Source organism: Lampetra planeri, chromosome 18 (genome assembly GCF_965212315.1).
Source record: "Lampetra planeri chromosome 18, kcLamPlan1.2.h2, whole genome shotgun sequence".
In the NCBI taxonomy this organism is placed as follows: Eukaryota; Metazoa; Chordata; class Hyperoartia; order Petromyzontiformes; family Petromyzontidae; genus Lampetra; species Lampetra planeri.
This window is the reverse complement of record NC_136124.1, coordinates 7,444,607-7,467,852: the sequence shown is the minus strand read 5'-3', so window position 1 is coordinate 7,467,852 and position 23,246 is coordinate 7,444,607. Positions and strand designations below refer to the sequence as shown.

At 49.5% G+C, this 23,246-nt stretch overlaps 1 protein-coding gene across 1 annotated transcript; it reads right to left on the bottom strand.

Annotated features, from left to right (window-relative positions):
- Positions 1–507: 507 nt before the first annotated feature.
- On the bottom strand, positions 508–22,973 carry LOC144723577 (atlastin-2-like). Its single transcript, XM_078602429.1, has 13 exons — positions 22,718–22,973; positions 19,775–20,106; positions 18,167–18,301; positions 10,085–10,189; positions 8,933–8,983; positions 8,128–8,184; positions 7,555–7,647; positions 6,128–6,266; positions 5,621–5,748; positions 4,825–4,881; positions 4,061–4,132; positions 3,455–3,886; positions 508–3,175 (listed from the first exon to the last, which is right to left on the bottom strand). Exons 1-13 carry the CDS (start codon positions 22,746–22,748, stop codon positions 3,062–3,064), a joined length of 1,746 nt encoding a protein of 581 aa, XP_078458555.1. The 5' UTR covers positions 22,749–22,973; the 3' UTR covers positions 508–3,061.
- Between the last annotated feature and the right edge of the window lie 273 nt (positions 22,974–23,246).

The window sequence follows — 23,246 nt, the reverse complement described above, 5'->3', positions numbered from 1 at the left end:
CGCAAGTCCCCCGTTTTTTTGGTCACCAATGACATCTGAAAAAAGTTCTGAGTGCTGGAATATATAAATTAATTTTGCTTTGGTTCATTCTGAAAACTGCCAATCATCAACGGTTTCGTTGATGCCATGCTCTCGATGCTCGCTATGACATCAACACCCACGCGGTGTGTTCAATAGTGTTTCAATCATTAACAAAAACAATGCATGAGGCGAGTACACGCTGGCGTGATGCAGGTTGTACTTCAACATAGCCAAAGCTAGAGTAAGGCGAATTACAGCCGGCGACAAGGGAGCTAACATCAAATAGCTCGGCAGGCAAGTTGCTGGTTCGAGACCAACTCGAACCGACACATTCAAACGCCTCGAGGAACCAAACGATGACACCACTTTCAACAACAATAATATAACTGTAGCCGATTTCACGGAAAGTGCCTTGAACGTGGAGGAAAAGGGGTTAGAACGCAAGTAGAGAAACATGTCTGAGGAGAATACAAATAGAGACAGAGATGCTGAACCAAATATTTAATATACAGCCAAATTAACCGTACCATTTGAAAACATTTCTTGCAATTTTGGCAACAGAAAATGTACTCTAAAATAACAAAAATCACTTCAAGTTACCGATTAAGGTGCTCTTTATAATACACACGTACGCACGTGTGGTTGTACCACTGTATATGCATAGGGTGCTAACTCTGAGCTCTCGAGCGGACTAGGCGCCCCTCGCTGTGTAAACTACGTGGACTCACCCCCGACCTCCCAGTGCATTTGGTTGGTTCCCCTCTTAGCCAGCCAAGACGCGTTTCTCGCACGAGATGGCGTCCGAGCGGGATCGTTCCACTGGTACACAAGTCAGAGTGGTTTCTTGCTCAAAGAAATGTTGAGACGGTCAACTACCCCCGTACAGCCACGAGCTGTAGGTGGAAATGACAAACCCATGACGGGGATGAGTCAACCCGTAGAAATGTTGCCTTCTCACGACGAGTGGCTCTCTCGTTTTTATCAGCACGGAGGAAGAACGGGCAAAGTCGCGCCCCCAGACCCGGAGTTGAACTCGCGACTTTTTTACTTGCGAGTCGCACGCGCTCTCCAACACTGCGACTCCTGGCAATAACATTTTGCAATGTAAAGCGTGGACCTCGAGAAAACAAAACATAAAATATCTACACATTGGACTTTGCAGGCTTGCAGGCAGGTGCGGCTTTTACAATTAACGTGCTCACTGGCTGGATGTAAACAGCCCTCGTGTTTAACAAGATCAACAGAAATGCACATACATTAGCATTCTACGTGTAATCTGAAGCACGTTTATGTCCCAAGCACAACGGAGCTGTTCTATTTTTTCCCTTTGCTTCCCATCTCGAAGCAAGGCCAGTGGATGGGCAGGCGGCCCCCCCGGGCTCTGTCAAAGCCTGGAGCGGTTGATCCGGAACCAAACTCCGACGAATCTCTCACCAGCGGCTCCGTGTCGCGACGATAGAGCAAATGGGGAGCGGGGGTGTTTGTGGAGTTCAGGGCCGGACAAATTTTGGTCTCTGACCCACGCTCCTCACAACCAAGTCGCTCCGAGACTCCAGACCCCGTGGAGCACCATCTGCCACCATCACACCGCCTGGACGCTGCCCGGCTTTCCGCGTCTACCAATCGACGGCGTGCACCGCCCGATCCGGCTGGCGGTTGGCAGACGTGGGAAACCGGGTTGAGTCGCGGGAAGCGGCACCTTACCGCTGCTAAGGCCACGTTGCTGTGCTGTAAACAGACGGTGGAGCGAGTACCATGCGGTATTGAGAGGCGGGAGGGACAAAAAGTAACCGTCAAATAGCCTCGCTGTGGAAAGCGTGCCCGCAAAAGGTCAAAGCGTCAAATTGAAAGATCCCAGGCGGGTAGACGGTAACGGATTAAGAGACCCTCGGAAGTTGAGCGCTTTAACAAAGCAACATTGCGACTCGCACGCTCAATTCGACGAGGACGCAGCAAGCGTCGCGGTAATGGAAATAAAATGACAAACAGGTGAACAGCGTGCATCACCGCACGGGTTCTTTTTTGTTGTTTCAGTTTCAGCTTCGTGGACCGAGTTAAAATTTAAGCACGCTTCCAAAACCAGGACTGTTCATCGGCTCGATTTGTGTTACCTCCACCTCGAATAGTGCAGGCCCTGCTGCCTCTGTGCAGCAGCAGGGCACATCAACAACGAAGAACCAGCCCAATGGCCGGCAAAGCCACGCACCACGCCGTCAGTTCGGTGCTGCCGCGGCTGCTGCGACGGCGCCTTTCAAAATACCCCCGGGTTAACACAACACGCGTCAACGGCAGCTGCTGCCTACAGCACACGTGTGCGCGAATGGAGTATAACAGTCAACACGCGTGAGGACAGGCCGTGAAGCGAGCGTGTGTTTGGTGGTCGATCGAGGTACATGCGAGCGGGAAGGCGCGTTGGCATGCACGTGTTGCGAGCAGGGAATGTTTGGACGTTGACAATCAATTGCATTTCATCGCCGTTGTGGCAAAAGCTCGCGGAAATTGTGCTTCTCCACAGGGGGCTCCGTGTGGCTCTCAATTTTGGTCTCGCGCTCACCAACCGCTCAATGAGGAATGACAGGGGTCCGCGTAAAGAACCCACACGTGCTAAGTATTGGCATGTTGTTGTATTATCTCATTGCACTTTGCTGCCAGATTCACACCGTGATGAAACGGCTGCAATTAATGGCCTTGGCCATTTGCCCAATCGTGGGACGAAAGAGATACCCGGCAGGTCTTCGCAAACAATCGGACAAAATTTGACGTTCTTCAAACGTGCGAACTAAATTTACCGTCGGCGACTGGCCACAGACCCCGGTGACGGGAGACCCTCCTCCTCGGCGACACCCCCCCCCCTACCGCCCGTGCTTGCCGAACCGTGCCGTCGGTCACAAGCAAGGGAACTCGAAGCGACGCCGTCCGGCGACGAATGCATAGAGGTCAGCGCCGTGTTGACCGTCTGGCCAATAGTGCCACTATCTTGATCCCCCTCCCCTCCCTCAGCGGCCGCACGGCTCGCGCGCCGACCGGCACGGCGGCGGGGTCAGTTGGTTTTGGTTTTGCGTTTGGACTTGGCTGGCAGCGCGGCGCCCAAGGAGCCGGACACCGTCATCCTCGCCGCCTCGCCCAGCAGCTTTTCGCTCAGGGGGCTGATCATCTGTGGGGACAACGAGGGTGGCGCGGCACCGTTACATTTGCACGCCACCGGTGGCGTCGTGGCGCACGGAGCGCCTTCGATTGGCCTGAAAAACATTAACATCTTAAGGGATATACAGGCGAACAGCAAGTTAGTGACAGACAGACGTAAGATGAGACATACATTTTGACATGCAGATGTACAGAGCAAGAGAGACGCAGAGATGGCAAGCGAGTGAAAGTTGGACATCGAGAGACACGCACATCGAAAAAATCACGACGACGAAACGAGCAAACGCACCGTCTGCCAGATGAAGTTGGCCAGCTCGTCGATGAGGACTCCCATCTCCAGGTACTCGCCCGAGTAGCGCACGTAGCCCCACGTGCACAGCAGCAGCAGCAGCACCGTCACCGCCAGGTTGCACAGCGACGCCACGATGTCGAGCCCCAGGAAGCCCAGCACGCCCGACAGCACGTAGGCCGCGAGCATCACCACGAAGAGCGAGGCGGGCGTGCGGAACGTGTGGAAGATGTTCTTGCTCTCGTTGTACTTGACGAAGTTCCCGTACAGCTGCTCCACCTCGTTCTCCAGCTGCTCCTGGTAGCGGCAGATGAACTCGTCGCCGCCCATCTTCTTGACGGAGCGGAAGAGCGCCACGGCACCCGTGGCCACGCGCCGGTGGTGCCGCTCCAGCTCGGAGGGCGCCAGGAACGCGCGGTCGCCGCCGCACACCTGTGGCACGCGCCCCGAAAGGGCAAGCGATGACGCAGGCGGACGGACGCGCGTGCCGGCATGCGCGCGTACCCACCGAACGGACACACCTACCCTGAACGCGCACGGCTGCTGAACGCACTCGCCCTCCGAAAGGAACGCCGCTCGCGAACAGACATTCGTCCTCGCGCTCACCTTCTCCATCTCGGTCGTGTAGAACTCTTTGGCGGCCGCCACTGCCGACAAGTTGTTGGCCTCTGCCGTTGCCTGAGGATATAAATTCGAACACAAGTTTGAGTTTCTTCATTTCCATTGGCCTAGCCCTCGTTTATGCCCAGGTTGCCAGGAAACTGCCCCACGCAGTAATGAGACTTATTTATCAGAAGAAGAAATGAATCTGGATCAACACTGGAGCTGAAACGAATAATTATCGAGTTGAATAACCAACTGAAAAATTATTCAACAAATGTTTTGTGGTAAATTACTCGGGCTCATTAAAAAAAATGTCTGCTGCCCCGACATCCTGCCTCCCCAAGGTGGAAAACCCCCCAACGAGCAACGCCCACAGTGTAGGAGTTCATGATGACAAAGATGTCACCACGCCCCGCCCATCGCCTCTCACACAATCACCTCCCATCCAGCGTGATGCAATTTCCATTCCCAGTTACGGCCAAGATCGGCGGCGAATGACATGTAAATCGGTCCTAGGCACCCCTCTCTTCAACCCCTACTCACCGACGTGAATCGTGATCAAACAACGCCCGTGACCGACGTGGCTTGGGGAGGCCTTCGTCTATCAGCAGATTAACCAGGGGTTGTAAATAAATACGGCAAAGATATTGTAACTTTGTTTTCGAGCGCGAGCACGAATCGTGACAAATGGAATCGCTGGAGGAGGTGCGGTGGGGAGGGGGGTGTGGGAGTCCGGCGTTGACGCAGCACGTCAGCTCGCCACGCACCAGCAGCATGGACTTGGGGTGCGGCAGCTCCTCGCCCTGGTAGATCTTCATGTACGCCTGCACGCCGCCCGCACACACCGCGCATCAGCGCCACCGCTTCCCACGCAAGCGCCATGTGAAGCCAGTGCCACACGCGCCTCGGGGAAATCTGCCAGCGCCGACCTGACAAGGGGCTCGGTTCCTGGGTCCGCGCTCGACGCGAAATTTCAAGAGAAATTCCGGACCAAGTGCGAGTGTTGTTTGATGGTCTCGGAACCTCCCCAAAAATCAGCTTGGGTGCAGGAGCTAGCTGGTTTATTGCATCACAAGAATGCGAGAGAGGGTGAAGGCCTTCATCGGTGATCAGATCGTGGCTGATGATGACGACGAGGTGTTTAATTCTGATAAAGGCCGACATAAGAATGGCGGTGTGGGGACTGTATATATGTTTGTCTACCAGAAAGCTTCACTGAGTCAAGATGTTTTCTTTTTCAGGTAAGGCACACTGAGCTATATAGCTTTTTTTCAGAAGCGACCTGCTCACAAATTATAGCTCAACGAAATGGCTTTCCACGTGGAAATTTATAGCAGCCAAATACTATAAATACATGCTTCTAAATGTGTAGGGAAAAACAAGAGAACCCAGACAAAAATCCATGCGAACATGGGGAGAACATGAAAACTCCAAATATACAGGCGTCAGGGTTGAGATCAAACCTACAAAGTCCTGTATACTAGGCGAGGTAGTGAATATCTCATCACCGTGGGTTGCACGACGGAAAGCGTGGACACGTCGGCCCCGTGCCCCGGCGGTCACCTTAAAGTACTCGACGAGGGAGCGGCAAGTGATGGGCGTCCCGTTAATCTCCTTGACGACGAGGTTTTCTGGGGCCAGCAGCATGGGCACCAGCTCCTGCAGGCACTGCTTGAAGGCGGTGTCCACGTCTGCAGAGGGCACAAGGGAGAGTTCACAAATACAGCGGCGGTCTCCTCGACAGAGCGAGCGTGCGGTGGTGCTCGTGTTTTCCTTACAGTGGGTGAGTGAGTGGGTGCGGGAGCGAGTGTCTGGCCGAGTGGGTGGGTGTATTTAAGTGGACAGAAAGATAAGTGAGCGAGTGGGTGAGTGGGTCAGTGAGAGGATGCGCTTGTGCGCGTGTGGATGGGTCAGTTTTTTCGAATGACGTGCACATTTTAAAAAATACGCCCTTGCGATTTTCCTGAAAAAAAGTTTTATTCCAACGAGCGGCACTCATTCGGAATAGAATCAAGTTCGTCGCGCGCCCTCGCAAACGGTCGCCTTCCACAGCGCCGCCGCTCGGCTCACCTGCCAGGCGCCCGTCGAAGTGGGGGTCGGTGGCGACCATGAGGCCGGGGTGCGGCATGAGGAAGCAGGAGACGCTGCTGAAGCACGAGTTGATGTGCATGCGCACTGTCTGCAGCTCCTCGTGCTGCTGGTCGTTCACCTGCAGGCGCAACGGCACGACGAGGAGGAGGTGGGGGGGGAGAAGGCGGCTCATTCGCACCATTAGCCCATGAGCCGAGGGGGTTACTATTTATTTTTTACTTTACCTGGTAAGGCCCACTAAGCTGTACAGCTCTTTTCAGAAGCAACCTGGCCACAAGTAATAGCTCAACGGAGTGGCTTATCACGTGGAAATGTATAGCAGCCAAATACTCTAAACGCACATTGATTGTAAATGTGGTGGGTAAAACCGGAGGACCCGGAGAACAATCCACGCGACTGCGGGGATAAATACACACAAACTCCAAATAAATACGCGTCAAGGTCAGGATCGAACCCATGACCTTTGGTGGCTACCACCTGGCGTGGAAAGTGCTACACACATCTACCGCGGGAAGCGACCACCGTGAGCAGAAATATTAGTGTACTTACCGTCTGCTTCATAGACACACTTCCGGTTTATTCTCAAGATTCTGTAGATTCGCTTTTTCTTCCCAAACAATATTCTTTACAAAACGTACCATAGCACCCTTGAACGACATTGTTCTCGTAATAAGCTACCACGCAGACGCTGCAATCATACGTAAGATATTTAAAGAATATTACTGTTACCCATTGCCACCCTGGGTGGTACCGGGAGTCTATTTTTGGACCAATGGCTGAAGGGGCGTAATACAATGTAATTTTTCATCATATAATATCATATCAAATATCATGATATTAACCTTATATCGTGATATCAGTCTCCCATCACTGTATAATTGGACTTCACATTTTTGCTTGTGTTGTCGTTGTGCTTTGCTGAAATTACCAGCAGTTCGCAAAACATTAGCCTATAACACTTATACATGCTGTCAATTACACAACAAAGGGACTATGTAAATGGCGGTGTCATAACATTTTCATGCCATCAATTGCTGAGAAAAATGTTTTGCAAATCACTCATTTAATGGAAAAAGCTGTTTTATTTACAAGTTTGTTTATATTTGTAAGGAAATAATATATTCAAGAAAAATAAAATAAGCAATGATGACGATATTTTGCAAAATGGACGGCACGATGATTGTAAACCTTACGTGATATAATGCATCGCAGGACCGCCGTATCGCAGCAACCGTAGCACCACCGGCCAACTGACCGGAGCGACGTTGGAACGCTGCCGTCCATCAGGAATCTCCGACGCTAAACGGCCTGGAATGGCTCCCGTCCAGCCGAACGGCAGGCGCGTGACGACGCACCACGCCACGCCCACGTCACGCGTACGTCACGCCTGCTTCGCGAGCACTCACCAAGAGCCGTTTCTCCAGGAATTGGCGCCCGCCGTCGGCGCCGTACACGAACTCGTACGGGAAGCTCCAGTCTCGCACGAGGAACGTGAGCGACTGCGACGAGACAAACACGTGCGCGTCACCGCTCAACTGTGTGCGCGGGTTGCTGTCCGTTATTAAAAAAACGCAGGACAGTCGCGCAACGGGGCGGCAGTGGCGGTGATGCGAGGCGCGAAATGCCCACATTACTGCTTTGAATCAGCTCACTTATAATCGTGCCCCAAGATGAATCAATCTACTGCTGGATGAAAGCCTCCCGACACCATGCGGGTAACAGTGGTTAATTGACCGTGCTGGTCAGTGCGGGTTGGTAAAGGTAGGGAGTGGAAAGGGGGATATTGAAGCACAGAAGAATGGCTTTTGCTGCACTGCCCCCTGCTGTTCACAATGCAGCTTTAGCAATCGGCCTCCGTGTACAGATAAAACCGAAACGAGAAGGATATTTTACAAACAAGTCTCGTTTTCAAGTACGGTAAAGTTTGAAGACAAAATACACGGCAGCAAGCAGAGGGAACACAAACGTGGGGATGGCACCTGGAAGGGTTTGTTGACGATCTCCTCCATCGCGAGTCTTCCGTACTCTGTGAACAGCTGGGGAAGACAGCCGCCACAGTGCAGCCAGGTAAGAGCAGCAGAGGCTACAAATGAAGTAAATTAATATTCTTAGGTTTTTTCGGTAAAGTCACGTAGGTAAAACATTAAAATGAATAACTTTACCGAAAAAACCTAAGAATATGAATCCTTGCAGTCACGAAAGCTTCAAATCTAGAAAGTAAATTAACTCAGGCACCGCTCACGACAAATACTGAAGCCGATGACTCGAGGTGCGTAAGAGCAGGCGCTCCCAAGCACAATCGCAATACTATGAAGAGCGTGCACGTACAAAGCGTCTGAACGCAGCGACACCGCACACGGAGGAAGACATCCACACGACGAGATTGTGGGAAGAAGAGTCTCGGTCCCCCGATACTGCCCTAGGAGTCGAGTCCCGGACAATCGTGGACGCCCTAGGACTCAACAGTGCTGCCACAGGGCTGTACCTTTGGGCTCTTTTTTGTTGGTGCTGGGGGCCCCAAGCCCTGGTTTCTTTAACCTCGGCTGTGTCGCACTGATGGCCTCTGACCCCCACTCCCACCCACCAAACCCCCTTCTATTGAAATGTAGTTGTTTGGTATTGTAAAGAGCCTTGGGATGCAATTCCATTAGATGCTCTGAAAAATGAAATCGATGTTGCCGTTAAGGAGGACAGGATTAAGGAGAGAACGCTATGGGACGGATAATCACTTTAGTTTGAGGTATTGATGTGAAGGGCTGCTCAGGCAGAGTGACATGATATTACCTGCAAGTGCTGCAGATCGTCCTCCTGAATGTTGTGGGACACATTGTAAACCTGCGCGGAGCGAGAATGGCATTCAGAGTTAAGGCGAGATATGCATTCATAGCAGCACCGATTAAACACGATGCACCCGCACCCACACAGGCACGTGAATGCACACACAGGCACACACAGACACGCACAGACCTGTAATTCAGCACTTTGGAGGCTAGGGTTGTGGGATCGTGGATATTTGGGAGCTCTCCAAAAGCTGCCGGCCTGTGCAGTCGCAGCCATGAGATGGCAGTCTATTCTCGGTGCCTCGGTTTGCTCCGAGAACTCGGGTTTCTTACAAACACGAAACTTTACAAGAATCGGCCAAACATTGAAAGGCAGGGCTTTTCTGAAAAAAGAAAGTCTTGAGACACATGGTGATCTTGCGGAATAAATAAAAAGTACCAGACATCATTATGATTATGCCAATACAATGTTGTGATAGATATATATAGCAGCTGCATCTCAGTGCGCTTTACAAGTAGGGTAGGGAGGCCATGTATATCTTCAGAGCAAGGGAAGGGCCCTTGTTTAAGCTTATTTCTATAACGGACAGCAGGAAGCGACGTAGGTGGCCACAGGACAGAGAAGTATATTTAAAAATATACTTTCTTACCCAGACCACCAGCTCAAAGAACTGAACGTGGCCAGCTTGTCGTTTAAACCATCGAAAAATGTGACCGTCCCAACAGGCAGCAGTGAAACAAGGACATGACTGTAGACCGGTTTCATCCTCATTACGACTCATCAGTACGGTGGAGTCATCAACAGTCGCTGCTGCCCGAAGCATCTGGGAGCCTTGTAAACTATGGGGACCTCACTCGTGATTTTGCCTAAAGGCAAAAATATTAAAGTCTGTAAATGACGACAAAATTCATCACAGTGCAGATAAAAAAAGGCACTTCATAGGCACACACACACCACCATGGATGCACACAGCAGGCACACAATCACCAGATACAAGTAAAGCCTCTTAGGATATGCAACTCAACACGTGTGCTGTTATTGAACAGAATTTACAAAAGCCCTTTCTCCACGGCTCAACAGCAAACTCGTTGGGGGGGGGGGAATATGAGAGAGAGCGAGAGCAGCAGGTAGTGGCAGGGGCGCGCAACGCGTCACCTGTAGCGAACTCGTCATGGTGCTGAGGGCAAACACGGTGGCACAGTCGCGAATTGTGGACTGGCTGTCAAACGCCCCCTGAGTGTCCATCAGCAGCACTGCGACCTGCATGCATGCACGCACACATGCATAAACAACAACAAAAGCTGCCATCCACCACTAAGTGACCGTTAGGCCTCGGCAAGGTAAGGTAAAAGTTAAACGGTAACAAAAAACAAGAGAAACTTTACCCTACCTTTTACCTTACCACAATACAATCGCGCTACCCTACCTTTTACCCTTTAGCAGGTAAGGTAAAAGGTAAAAAAAGAACGAGCCTACCTTTACCTTACCTTTTACCCTTATCCCATACAAATTTCACGATTACAGGGTAATTACTGGGGTAAAAAAAAAGGATTTTTTTTTAACGATAAATGCTAGTTAGAGCGCTTTATTCATATTTCGATTTAAAGCTTTCGTGACTGCAGGGATTCATCTTCTTGGTTCTTTCAGTAAAGTCACGTAGAATGGATATAATAAAATAATAAAAATAAAACATAATAAAATAATTCTCACGACGTTTCGGCCACAACGCAAGCGTCTGTCTGGAAGACAGCGTCTGAATGAAACAGCACCATGTTTGGAGCGTATATTTAATCTGGGTTGGAAGGGGGGGAAAGGGCGTCTTGACAAAAGAATTTGCATATCAAGAAGAATTTAGCATATTTATGGGAAATGCAGGTATGTGATTAGTACTACTTATGCCCGTGCATTATGCAGGATTAGCAGCATCAAAGGGAGGGGATATGGGAAATGCAGGTATGTGATTAGTACTACTTATGCCCGTGCATTATGCAGGATTAGCAGCATCAAAGGGAGGGGATATGGGAAATGCAGGTATGTGATTAGTACTACTTATGCCCGTGCATTATGCTGGATTAGCAGCATCAAAGGGAGGGGATATGGGAAATGCAGGTATGTGATTAGTACTACTTATGCCCGTGCATTATGCAGGATTTGCAGCAACAAAGGGAGGGGATATGGGAAATGCAGGTATGTGATTAGTACTACTTATGCCCGTGCATTATGCAGGATTAGCAGCATCAAAAGGAGGGGATAGGGGTAGCATTAATAAAGGGAAGGAGTGTTAATAGTATGTAGCTGCAGTAACTAAAACCACCACGTAAACAACTAAAGTATTACTACATAGTATCATCAGTATACTAAATATACTCTACAATAAGCTGAGTTACTAACAGTATTTAATACATTACAATTCTACGTCGTAAAAAATATAATATGCTTCCATCTAAACTTTATTCTCTTACATCACACGAGTCTACACCGTACTATATACTGCAATAGACAAACCCAACATTAAATTATAAACTGTATTGCTATAAACCACCTTATACATTGTAATATTACACTATGTATTATTCTACCCACCCTAATGTATATCACACTGCTGTATATAGTACAGTGTATAATAACAAATAGTATAAAATGTATATGCTTAATACAATGTACAAAGTAATATATAGTATCGTAATTGTATAGTGAAGGATGTAGAGTGGAGGTTGTCTGGTGCCAGGATGTAGAGTGGAGTTTGTCTGGTGCCAGGATGTAGAGTGGAGTTTGTCTGGTGCCAGGATGTAGAGTGGAGTTTGTCTGGTGCCAGGATGTAGAGTGGAGTTTGTCTGGTGCCAGGATGTAGAGTGGAGTTTGTCTGGTGCAAGGATGTAGAGTGGAGTTTGTCTGGTGCCAGGATGTAGAGTGGAGTTTGTCTGGTGCCAGGATGTAGAGTGGAGTTTGTCTGGTGCCAGGATGTAGAGTGGAGTTTGTCTGGTGCCAGGATGTAGAGTGGAGTTTGTCTGGTGCCAGGATGTAGAGTGGAGTTTGTCTGGTGCCAGAATGTAGAGTGGAGTTTGTCTGGTGCCAGGATGTAGAGTGGAGTTTGTCTGGTGCCAGGATGTAAAGTGGAGTTTGTCTGGTGCCAGGATGTAGAGTGGAGTTTGTCTGGTACCAGGATGTAGAGTGGAGTTTGTCTGGTGCCAGGATGTAGAGTGGAGTTTGTCTGGTGCCAGGATGTAGAGTGGAGTTTGTCTGGTGCCAGGATGTTGAGTGGAGTTTGTCTGGTGCCAGGATGTAGAGTGGAGTTTGTCTGGTGCCAGGATGTAGAGTGGAGTTTGTCTGGTGCCAGGATGTAGAGTGGAGTTTGTCTGGTGCCAGGATGTAGAGTGGAGTTTGTCTGGTGCCAGGATGTAGAGTGGAGTTTGTCTGGTGCCAGGATGTAGAGTGGAGTTTGTCTGGTGCCAGGATGTAGAGTGGAGTTTGTCTGGTGCCAGAATGTAGAGTGGAGTTTGTCTGGTGCCAGGATGTAGAGTGGAGTTTGTCTGGTGCCAGGATGTAGAGTGGAGTTTGTCTGGTGCCAGGATGTAGAGTGGAGTTTGTCTGGTACCAGGATGTAGAGTGGAGTTTGTCTGGTGCCAGGATGTAGAGTGGAGTTTGTCTGGTGCCAGGATGTAGAGTGGAGTTTGTCTGGTGCCAGGATGTAGAGTGGAGTTTGTCTGGTGCCAGGATGTAGAGTGGAGTTTGTCTGGTGCCAGGATGTAGAGTGGAGTTTGTCTGGTGCCAGGATGTAGAGTGGAGTTTGTCTGGTGCCAGGATGTAGAGTGCAGTTTGTCTGGTGCCAGGATGTAGAGTGGAGTTTGTCTGGTGCCAGGATGTAAAGTGGAGTTTGTCTGGTGCCAGGATGTATATAATTTAATGTTGGGTTTGTCTATGGCAGTATATAGTACGGTGTAGACTTGTGTGATGTAAGAGAATAAAGTTTAGATGGAAGCATATTATATTTTTTATGACGTAGAATTGTAATGTATTACTTACTGTTAGTAACTCAGCTTATTGTAGAGTATATTTAGTATACTGATGATACTATGTAGTTTATACTTTAGTTGTTTACGTAGTGGTTTTAGTTACTGCAGCTACATACTATTAACACTCCTTCCCTTTATTAATGCTACCCCTATCCCCTCCTTTTGATGCTGCTAATCCTGCATAATGCACGGGCATAAGTAATACTAATCACATACCTGCATTTCCCATATCCCCTCCCTTTGATGCTACTAATCCTGCATAATGCACGGGCATAAGTAGTACTAATCACATACCTGCATTTCCCATATCCCCTCCTTTTGATGCTGCTAATCCTGAATAATGCACGGGCATAAGTAGTACTAATCACATACCTGCATTTCCCATATCCCCTCCCTTTGATGCTGCTAATCCTGCATAATGCACGGGCATAAGTAGTACTAATCACATACCTGCATTTCCCATATCCCCTCCCTTTGATGCTGCTAATCCTGCATAATGCACGGGCATAAGTAGTACTAATCACATACCTGCATTTCCCATATCCCCTCCCTTTGATGCTGCTAATCCTGCATAATGCACGGGCATAAGTAGTACTAATCACATACCTGCATTTCCCATAAATATTCTAAATTCCTCTTGATATGCAAATTCTTCCAACCCAGATTAAATATACGCTCCAAGCATGGTGCTGTTTCATTCAGACGCTGTCTCCCCGACAGACCTGGTCTTCACCTGAGGACGGCTGCTTGCGTTGTGGCCGAAACGTCGTGAGAATTATTTTATTATGTTTTATTTTTATTATTTTATTATTTCCATTCTACGTGACTTTACCGAAAGAACCAAGAAGACGCTTTATTCATATAGAATACTCTCAAATCCGGCGTTTAGGCTGTCGACGACACCGTCCTCCATAACCTCCTCGTCCCAGTCGTCTTGGTCGATGGCGATCTCATCAACAACCTGATCAAGTTCGTCATTGCCATCATCCTTGGACGGACGACAGGCAATAAGATCCTGCACCGCTCCAGCCCAGTTAGACGGAACCTTCAGGCAGCCGGCCGTGATCCATGAGCGCAAGCACATGGACTTCATGAAGAGCGTCGTTGACAGCGACTGGCGAACGCATGTGAACTCCCGCCCGGCTCCGCTATTCGCACGTTCACAGGCAGTTGACGTCACCGGCGCTCCCAAGTAGTCGCAGGCCATCTTGTAGTGGGCGGGGAGCAGCTCTTTGCAGAGACACCACCACTGCATTACGTCAATGAAGGCGCTGGCGGTCGTGACGCCCATGCTCAGAAAACGATCGACTTCATCGCCGTCGTCTATGGAGTTGCCGACGTTGCTGAACAGGGTGCTGAACAGCGACCGCTCCTCCATATGGGCAGCAACTGCCGTCGGCGAGATCGTGAGCACGTCCGAGTAGCGATGCTGCAGGACAGAGCGGATCGTGGCCTTCAGTGTAGCCAGCTCGTCTTGGTCTGTCGTTTTCGGCAGCTGTGGATTCAAGTAGGATGCCACAATGGCGGGTTCCTGAACCAGTAGGTGGCGGTACCGCACCAGTTCGGCCTTCATCCCCGTCGCAGTCAAGGGTTCATCGATCGCTCTGAAGGCGGCTTCACCGTGATCGCAATGACGGACGAGGTGCTCCATCGTCACCGGCACGAGATCCAATGTCGAATTGTGGTCCGCCGACAATGAGGCCATGACCTGGCGCGGCATTCGCAGGAATGCTGTCACGCCCTCGATGTTTGCCCACTGCAGTTCAGATAAAGCACCGACACCGATCACATCCTGGAAGCGCGCCATGATAATGTCCAATGGGACACACTTCTTGATGGCGTCATCGCCCATGTCAAACGTCGAATGCCACCTGGTCGGCGAGTCCTGGTGCGTCGGCTCCTTGCTGGCGAGCTTGGCGATCTCAGCCTCGCGGCGGTACGACTGCCGGACGACCTTGCTGCACCTGATATTGACGAGCGCCTTGTGCAGTTCGGCATTTGTTGACTTGATCAGTTTTAGAACTTGGACGACACCGATCTGGACGGAATGATCCGCACATCGAATATGGTGGCAAGCCCACAACTGCTCATATCCGGCGTCCACGTTGACCAGGGCGAAAAACGTCTTGACAGCACTGTTCGCATCGGAGCATTGTCGCTGGTGACAGCGAGCAGCTTGGTCGAGATATTGTGCCCGAGGCTTTGGAGGTGCTCAAACAGAGCGGCCCCAATGCGCTTGCCGACACCCCTTCCGGACTGCACATCGAGGATTGTCAGCAGCATAGATTTTGACGCACCAGATTTGCTGTCGATCCAGTGCACCGTGACCATCCAAAATCCCTTCAGGTTGCGGTTCGACCACCCGTCGATGGTGAGCGAGATGGCGACGTCCAGGTTGGAGAAGAACGCCCCGACGATGGGCAGCATGATGGCGTGATGCTCGACAATCCTGCGAATGATGGTGCGGGTCGATGGGCCCTCGTATCCCTGCGTCAATGTGTTGACCAAGGTCTTGAACTTGTCGCTGCCGGCGGCTCGCAAAAAGATTGCACCTTGGATAACAAAATCCACCGCCGCGTTCTCAAACTTTACCAGGAGGCGATCCGGGAATGCTGGCCGGCTCAGCGTTTGCTGTATTAGGCGGCTCGCCGACGCCGACGTCCCGACCTCGCTGCCTGGGGCGAGCACGTTGTGTTTCTTGAGCTGTGCATGCGGATCACCCTCCATCCAATCGTGTGTGTGCTCCCACGGGAACGCATACCGCTGCCTCTTTCGATTGCTGTTCGCAGCAACCCCAAAAAAGCCGTTGCTGGCATCCTCGTCCTCTAGTACCTCGACCTCAAGAACGTGGACCGTCTCCATGTGCTCCGCCATCACTTTAAAATGGAGGCCACGGACTGCGTCACTGCGCCACGGAACTTTTAGCGGTAAACAAGGTACTGTATTTACCGGGTAATTCTTCTGAGCTACCTTTACCCTACTCTTTACCTTACCCCTTGGCATGTCGAAACCTTTACCTTTACCCTTTTACCCGGTAATGAAGGTAATTTACCTTACCTTGCCGAGGCCTAGTGACCGTGTCATCACCATACCACAGGCTATGGGCACTTTGAGGCTATCAAGTGAAGTGTCGAAGGTTTGCTGGCAGGTCACGGAACAGACACAAGTGTTTTGAGTTAACCGATTAAGATGACTGGCAGATATACAACCTCCTGTGCAAAGTGGCACACCCACGCAATAATAATAACAACAGCTTCTATTTGCTACTAAGTGACAGTGTCATCACCACAGTCCTTGTGCCAAGCTATGGGCACATTAAGGTGATGTGAAGTGCTGAAGGCTCTTTGGTGTGGTTAACGGACTGAGATGGCTGGCAAATGCAGCTCCTGTGCTCTCCACCATGTCAAGTGACACATGCACAATGAACGCCTGCCAACAAGCAGAGACATGTCCTCGGCGGGCCGAGCCTTGTGCAGTCACCACATTGGGCACGTGTGAAGCTTTGTCAAAACGCACATTAAAACGCCCGCCCACTTGGGAATTGGGTCTCTTCACCAAGTGTTTCTAAAATATGTTTAACCCAGGACCGAAGCCTCCTTCATTATGCCTCAAAAATTGGTGACCCCGAAACGTGTGGGTGTGAGGCTGACGGAGGGTAGGATTAATATCAGTGCTCACATTTTATGTTATTTTGGTCGTTAAAAACAGATATCTTCCCACCTTATTAATGGTCCACGTCATGACCCCTCCCCCCTGACCCCTGAATGAAACTGGAACCCTGTTGGGCGTTGTGGGAAATGCTGCTCCACACAGAGGCAAATTAAATGGAGCAACCCCAGAGAAAACCCATACATGGTGAAAATGTCAAACCACCATTACCGCCTTAAATGTTTTATTACATTCAGTCCCTTTTGTCAACGCACAACTGGATGAAGACCTCGCTTCTACGTGTCGGTCATGGAGGTGGTTTGACCATACTTCACTCTGCTGGTCGGTCAGTGCGGGTTGAGGGGCGATGGTGCGAGCGGGCAGGAACGGTTTCGATATCAGCCACCACTGCTATAAGTTGTGACCGCGAATCAATTTCAGGTCGCTGCATTTCATTACGCACCCCTCCACCCTATATGAGCACAATTTTAATTACGGCGATTATTATTATTAACATTACCTTGACACAACTGTGTAAATCAAGCCTTCATAAATCAAGCGTCTCACACAACCCAACTGCCTCCGCTGACAGAAGTAAATGCCAAGTGCAGATTTTTCACATCAATATTTACGCAAATAATTGTGAAGGGCTTTACTCCGCCGCCACTCCCACTAATCCGGGGGATTTAGCTGCACAGCCGTGACCAGAATGAAAGTGTGAATTTAAATTAAAAACACAAACAACCGAGTCTGATGCAGCCACAAGCGAGATCGCACACGGTCTGCAAATACAAGGTTATATGAAGGAGGCTGATGTGAAATAAACAATCCTTTGGTTCAGCTTCCCAATAGGTGAAACATCCAGGGCTCGGCCATCAGCCTCAATATTGATTATACCACGTGTCACTGAAATCAGCTCATGTACAGGTGGCTCGACAGATTGTTCCATCGCAAAACTGTAAAACACGTTGACGGCATGGGGAGGCCTTCATCCAGCAGCAGATTCATCAAGGCGGATGATGATTATTTATTTAGTAAATGTTTTTGCATGTGACTTGTACACAGTTAACACAAGACACATAATTAATGAAATACATGCAGATGTATGTCGATGTCATGTGAGTGGACATCAGCCCACATAGCCACAGAGCCATGTGACAGCCTCCTCCCACAAGCACATGCAGGGCAACCAATCCACCCGGCACGCCCTGACAGATTTCACAGCTGGAGACAATGATGATGATGAATGTATGTCTGTTGCTGTCATGTCGCTGACTGTAAAATACAATAACCTGGTGTGCTTGGTGTTTGCCCATCCAAATACAATGCGGTTTCAATTCTGCTAAGCTTTTGAGATTGTTTGCATTTCGGGTGATTTAGTCACTGGTGCACGGTATGTATTGTTCACTCTATTCATAAACCAGTCATCTTCACATGCACAGAGCAACCTTACCACTGCCATCGGTACTACTGCCTTCTCATGGAACATGCTTCACAGGCTAATATTATGGCCACATTAATTGGTCCATAGTTGGCACACACAACAGAGACCAATCAAGGACTAACCGGGACTCACCTGAGAGCCGTCAGGTCGGTCCACCAAGAACACATCACTCCACAGAAGGATGCCATTTGTGTCGCGTTCACTTCCTCCACGCCATGAGAACCCCGTAAGGGGCTCATTGTCCCCTCCCAGCCAGGCAGGGCTCCCCTGCAGAGCACAGTTTAGAGGTCTCAGTACACATATCCATTGCATTTTTTTTTTACTTTGTTGGATTTAGATTAAACCGTGGTTCTCAATTCCTATGAGCTCACAGTCTCAGTCTGGTCAACAATGGCACTACACAAAAAAACCCCATGACTTCACATTTTCTTGTGCACTTCTTTTGACTAAATTCCAAACTTCATATTCTTAGGTTTTTTCGGTAAAGTCACGTAGGTAAAACATCAAAATTAATAAAAATAAAATGAAATAAAGATCACGACGTTTCGGAGGCAACACAAGTCTCCGTCATCAGGTGGGACCGTCACAGCCAGATTAGCTGCATCAAGTGAGGCAATGATCTTGAATCCTTGCAGTCACGAAAGCTTCAAATCTAGAATTAAATTCCAAACCTGAGCTTTAAATATTGATTCGACTGTAGTGCTACGAATATTATCATATACAGAACTGGTGTGAAAAGTGCCGCCCCATAAACTATCCCACTATGTGGATCAGAGGTCAACTGAAGGAATCTCCGCTGTAGCTCTGTGCTATTCACTTATGTGGGCCGTTGTCTAACACACAGGGTTGCATTGCTCTGTGAGAGGTCCGAATTCATGCTTCGTCTTCGGACAGCGAGAGCAGTCAGGATTGAATATGGGGACAATAACAACAATAAGTACTTGTAAATTCGTAATGTTTAATCGCATTTTAGTTTTTAACGCCAACTCATATTCCAATTGTGCTATCGATGTCGTGTGATGAGCAGGCTAAGGTGGACTAGACTCAATTGGCCTCATATCTCTGTACGAGGTGGCGCATCCTTATATACCCTAAAAAATATTATTTGCATAACGAAGCAAGGTTTTTATTCTTGCATTTGCAATACATGAAATTAAGTAAAAAAAACAAATATGATGTTATTTTGTGCAGTCGTTGGTCACCAAGCTGAGACCATAAACTCGCTACACTTGCGAACCCAAATGAATTGTGGGTGGCTGAAACCTGGATTCAAACTCAGGCTCTCGACAGTGCCGACTCGGCTGCCGCCTCCGAAACCGTGACCGAACAATTGTGAATGTAATAATTTCCATTTTTACGTGTCTTTGACAAGGTATCATCCCCCCCGAGCTGCCTGGCCAGCTAGGCAACTAGCATTTCCATCACCAGAAATAATGGTAACTGGTAATATGAGCAGAGAGAATGCAGTTCCCTTCCCTCTTGCACAATAATGAGCTTATGTACAATTGAAGGGTTTTTCCCTTTTACGAAACCAGTTCAACATGACCAGTTGGGATAATCCCTCGCGGAATGTGACTCTTTGCCATCCATAAACAAATTTCATCTCAACTAAACGAGGTCACCTTCATCAGCCACAATTTGGATCATGCTTTTTTTTTAATCCCCAACAGATGCGGCAGGGAAAGCTAATCCACGTAACTGAGTGCAGCACGGAGCGTTTTTCATTCATCCCTCCCTCACCTTGCTGTACATGTAGCGCAGCATGAAGTCCAGCAGGAAGGACTTGCCCTTTCGGAAGGCCCCAGCCACTGAGATGACGACGACAGGTTTGTCACGCAAGTTCTTCTTGAGCAGGGTGTCTTCCAGGGCCTGCTCGTCCAAAGAGAACATGTGTCCCTCCCCGGCCAGCACCACTGGCACAGCGTGTGGCGCTTTAGTCAGCGGAGCCTCCAGGTCCTCCATCCCCGCCACCTCATCTTCAGCCATCTCGTCTCCGGCTACCTCACCTCTGGCCACCTCGTCTTCTGCCAGCTCGTCTCCCACCATCTCGCCTTCCAAGTCCCAATTCATCGCTGGGAAAGCACCAATCAGCAGTCAATTGCTTTCACTACATTGCAATGTGGCTAGATGAATAGCAACTTACACGTCCATTTCCAGATTATTTGGTCACGAAATGGCTTTGGTTAATGTGAAAAGGATTGCTTTTATAGCTGCGTTGAATTTTCGATGGTCTGGTTGGTGTTTCCGTAATTACATGTCGGATTTTCTCTGAAATTGCACTCGCGAAGAAGAGTAGAGGGCAGATCTGCCATGAGACGTGCCCATTTGATTTAACATAGACCCGTGTATTCACGGTAGATTTAATCCTGGCAGTTCTTTAGCGTTAAATAAAGTTAAATCGAGTCAATTGCCTTCACTGAGCCAAGATCATCCCAAGTCCCTGTTTAAAAAAATACTTGACTCAATGGAATGGGCATGCATGGATTTATTCACCTTCAACGCAATTCAATGAAGTGATATTATTCAAGCTTTCCATTCTTGAAAGGATTCATATTTCCCATTGGCATGAGTGTGTGTACCGCTTCTAGTGATTGCAGGGTGACAATAACCAATTACATCGTGACCAAAATAATGTATTTTAATCGACTGATCGGTGCGATATCACGTGCCAACGTGTGCCCGAACATTTCTAACTTAAGCAAACAGCTTATTGCTATCAGCACAGCATCGTTCGTGCACCGTGCCTGCACGCAAAGATAACCCTCGTCCGCAACACGCGGTACGGTAATCAATTTATCATCCACATTTTTGAGGGCGCAGCACTCAAAAGTGAGAAATTGCTTTCAAAAGCCGAACTGGGCTAAGTTTGGAGGACAAAACCCAACGCCCAAAGACACCGGTGACCACTTGAGTGCCGAACAGTGCATACCATTGTAAGAGTGCGCCGAAACGCTCCGCAGTGAACAGGGTTCAAGTACCAAAGGTCGATGACGTGGCGTAAACACAGCGACAAAGCTGCCTCTGTTCACCCGTGGCGGTGACCATTCGACTACTGTATATACAGGATGAATAGCTGTCAATCTAAACGGTTTACACCGTATTCTTGTACAGGGAAATTGAGTTTTGAGGTCCATACGGCGTACAGCTGTTTCAATACGGGCAAAAATAATTGTCTATTTGTTTGTGTTTCTCTCCCTTGTGATGTGACTTTGTAGGATGAACGTTGAGTTTGATCAGGGGCACGGGGTGACCAATAAGGTCTGAATCGGTCTGTAATAAGGTAGGCACTGATAAGGGGTTGACAGGTATGTAGTGGTGAGTGTACTAGTGGTGAGTGTAGTGGTGGTGAGTGTACTAGTGGTGAGAATAGGTTTTCCCCTTTTTTCCGGCAATAAAACAGGTTTTTAAGATGTTAAAACACCAAACTGAAACCTTTTACAAGGAATCATGTCTGCATTAACCACAATACTTGTGGTCAGAATGCAAACAAAAAACACACTCTGATAGCATATGCATTGTCTTTGAAACTGATTGGTCCACACCAGAGACAGCTTTCTTTTGAGCCTCGTCTCAAAACGGTGTTAGACCAGAGGACTCCAAAAGGCGTACAGCACAAAGACAATGCATTATCAGAGTAATGAGAGCTCGGGGTGAGCATCTACATCATGGGACCTCCTTTGCCATATTTTGGTACTAGTGGTGTCTATTTGTTTGTGTTTCTCTCCCTTGTGATGGGACTTTGTAAGATGCACGTTGAGATTTATTAAGGGGCACGGGGTGACCAATAAGGTCTGATTTGGACTGTAATAAGATAGGGCACTGATAAGTCGTTGACAGGTATGCAATGATGTATGACAGGTATGAGGCTTACGCGTGAACCCCTGCAGATTTAGTACAGCAGCATCTCTGGAAGTTGCACGTGAAACCCCTGGGGCTTTAGAACCGAAACCCGTGCGGGTTGCACATGAGAGACCCAGGCGTTGCGCCTCTTATCGAATGGTTCTCACCTAAACCCGGTGCTGGTGAACGTAACCCGGGGGGGGCTTTAACGCCTCAAACCTTCGGGTAATTCGCCAGACCGCCCGTGTTTACACTCGTGAACGTTGTGGCCGATTGTAATGATGAGTCTCAAATTACTCACCGTTCCCCCAAAACGACAACCGACAAACTAAACTAAAATTACGGTATTTGTTTTTATATATACAGTACAACCAAACGCCAACCCCTTGCAATCCCTAGAATTCGCATCGTAACCGCAGTACATTTACAACGCGAACCCAACACTTAAAACCGCCTCATTGACCCCCAAGTGCCGAGCCGTACACGGCTCGTGTCGCCGTGAGAATTAACATTAACGATCATTAATACTGTAACAGAGTCGTTAATTATTATGTTGTAAAATGTGCCTCCGTCGCTGAGGGGAACGGCGTCTCTCTGGATTCTGGGCCTACTCCCATCGGAGACACCGGCCTTGCCTAGCGGCACTGCCCCACAAGAGGCGCGACGGAGGCGGCAGGGGAACAATCACCACAGGCCCGGAGCTGGCCGAGTCCAAGTCTCCAAGGCAGAAAAACTCACAGGATCATACACGACGCGGTGACTAAGTAATGCGGGGGTCGTCTCTGCGTGTGAGAAATAAACAATAACAACAAGAATAACAATAACAACGCGACTTTCGTTTACCCGGGCCGCGTCTCGTCCGACGAGTGTCCATGTATTCAGCACCGACCGCGTCGTCGCCACCACCTCTCCACCTCCGACGATGACAACAACGAACGCAACTTTAACTCCCCGCTATGGATCCCCACTCCGTTAGCCGGCGCGGCGCTTGGGGTTGCCTTCACAAGAAGCGCCGTGCCATGCCGGCCCTGGGCAGCCCCGTGGTGCTGCTGCTGCTGCCGTGGTGATGCTGTGGGGGAGAGTGACGCCACCAGACCGGGGGGGGGTGGGGGGGGGCTCCCCCAGAAGGGGGGGGGGGGCTCCGCCAGACGGGGGAGGGGCTACTCCCCCAGGCGGGGGGGGGGGGCTGCTCCCCCAGGCGGGGGGGGGGGGCTGCTCCCCCAGCCGCTTCCACTCCCCCCACTCAACCACCACCAACGTCCTCAAACGTCGGGTGGAGAGGGCGGTCGGTCGGTCGGTAACCCGCGGACTCAGAAGCTGCATGCGGCTCATCTTCTTGGTTCTTTCGGTAAAGTCACGTAGAAGGGAAATA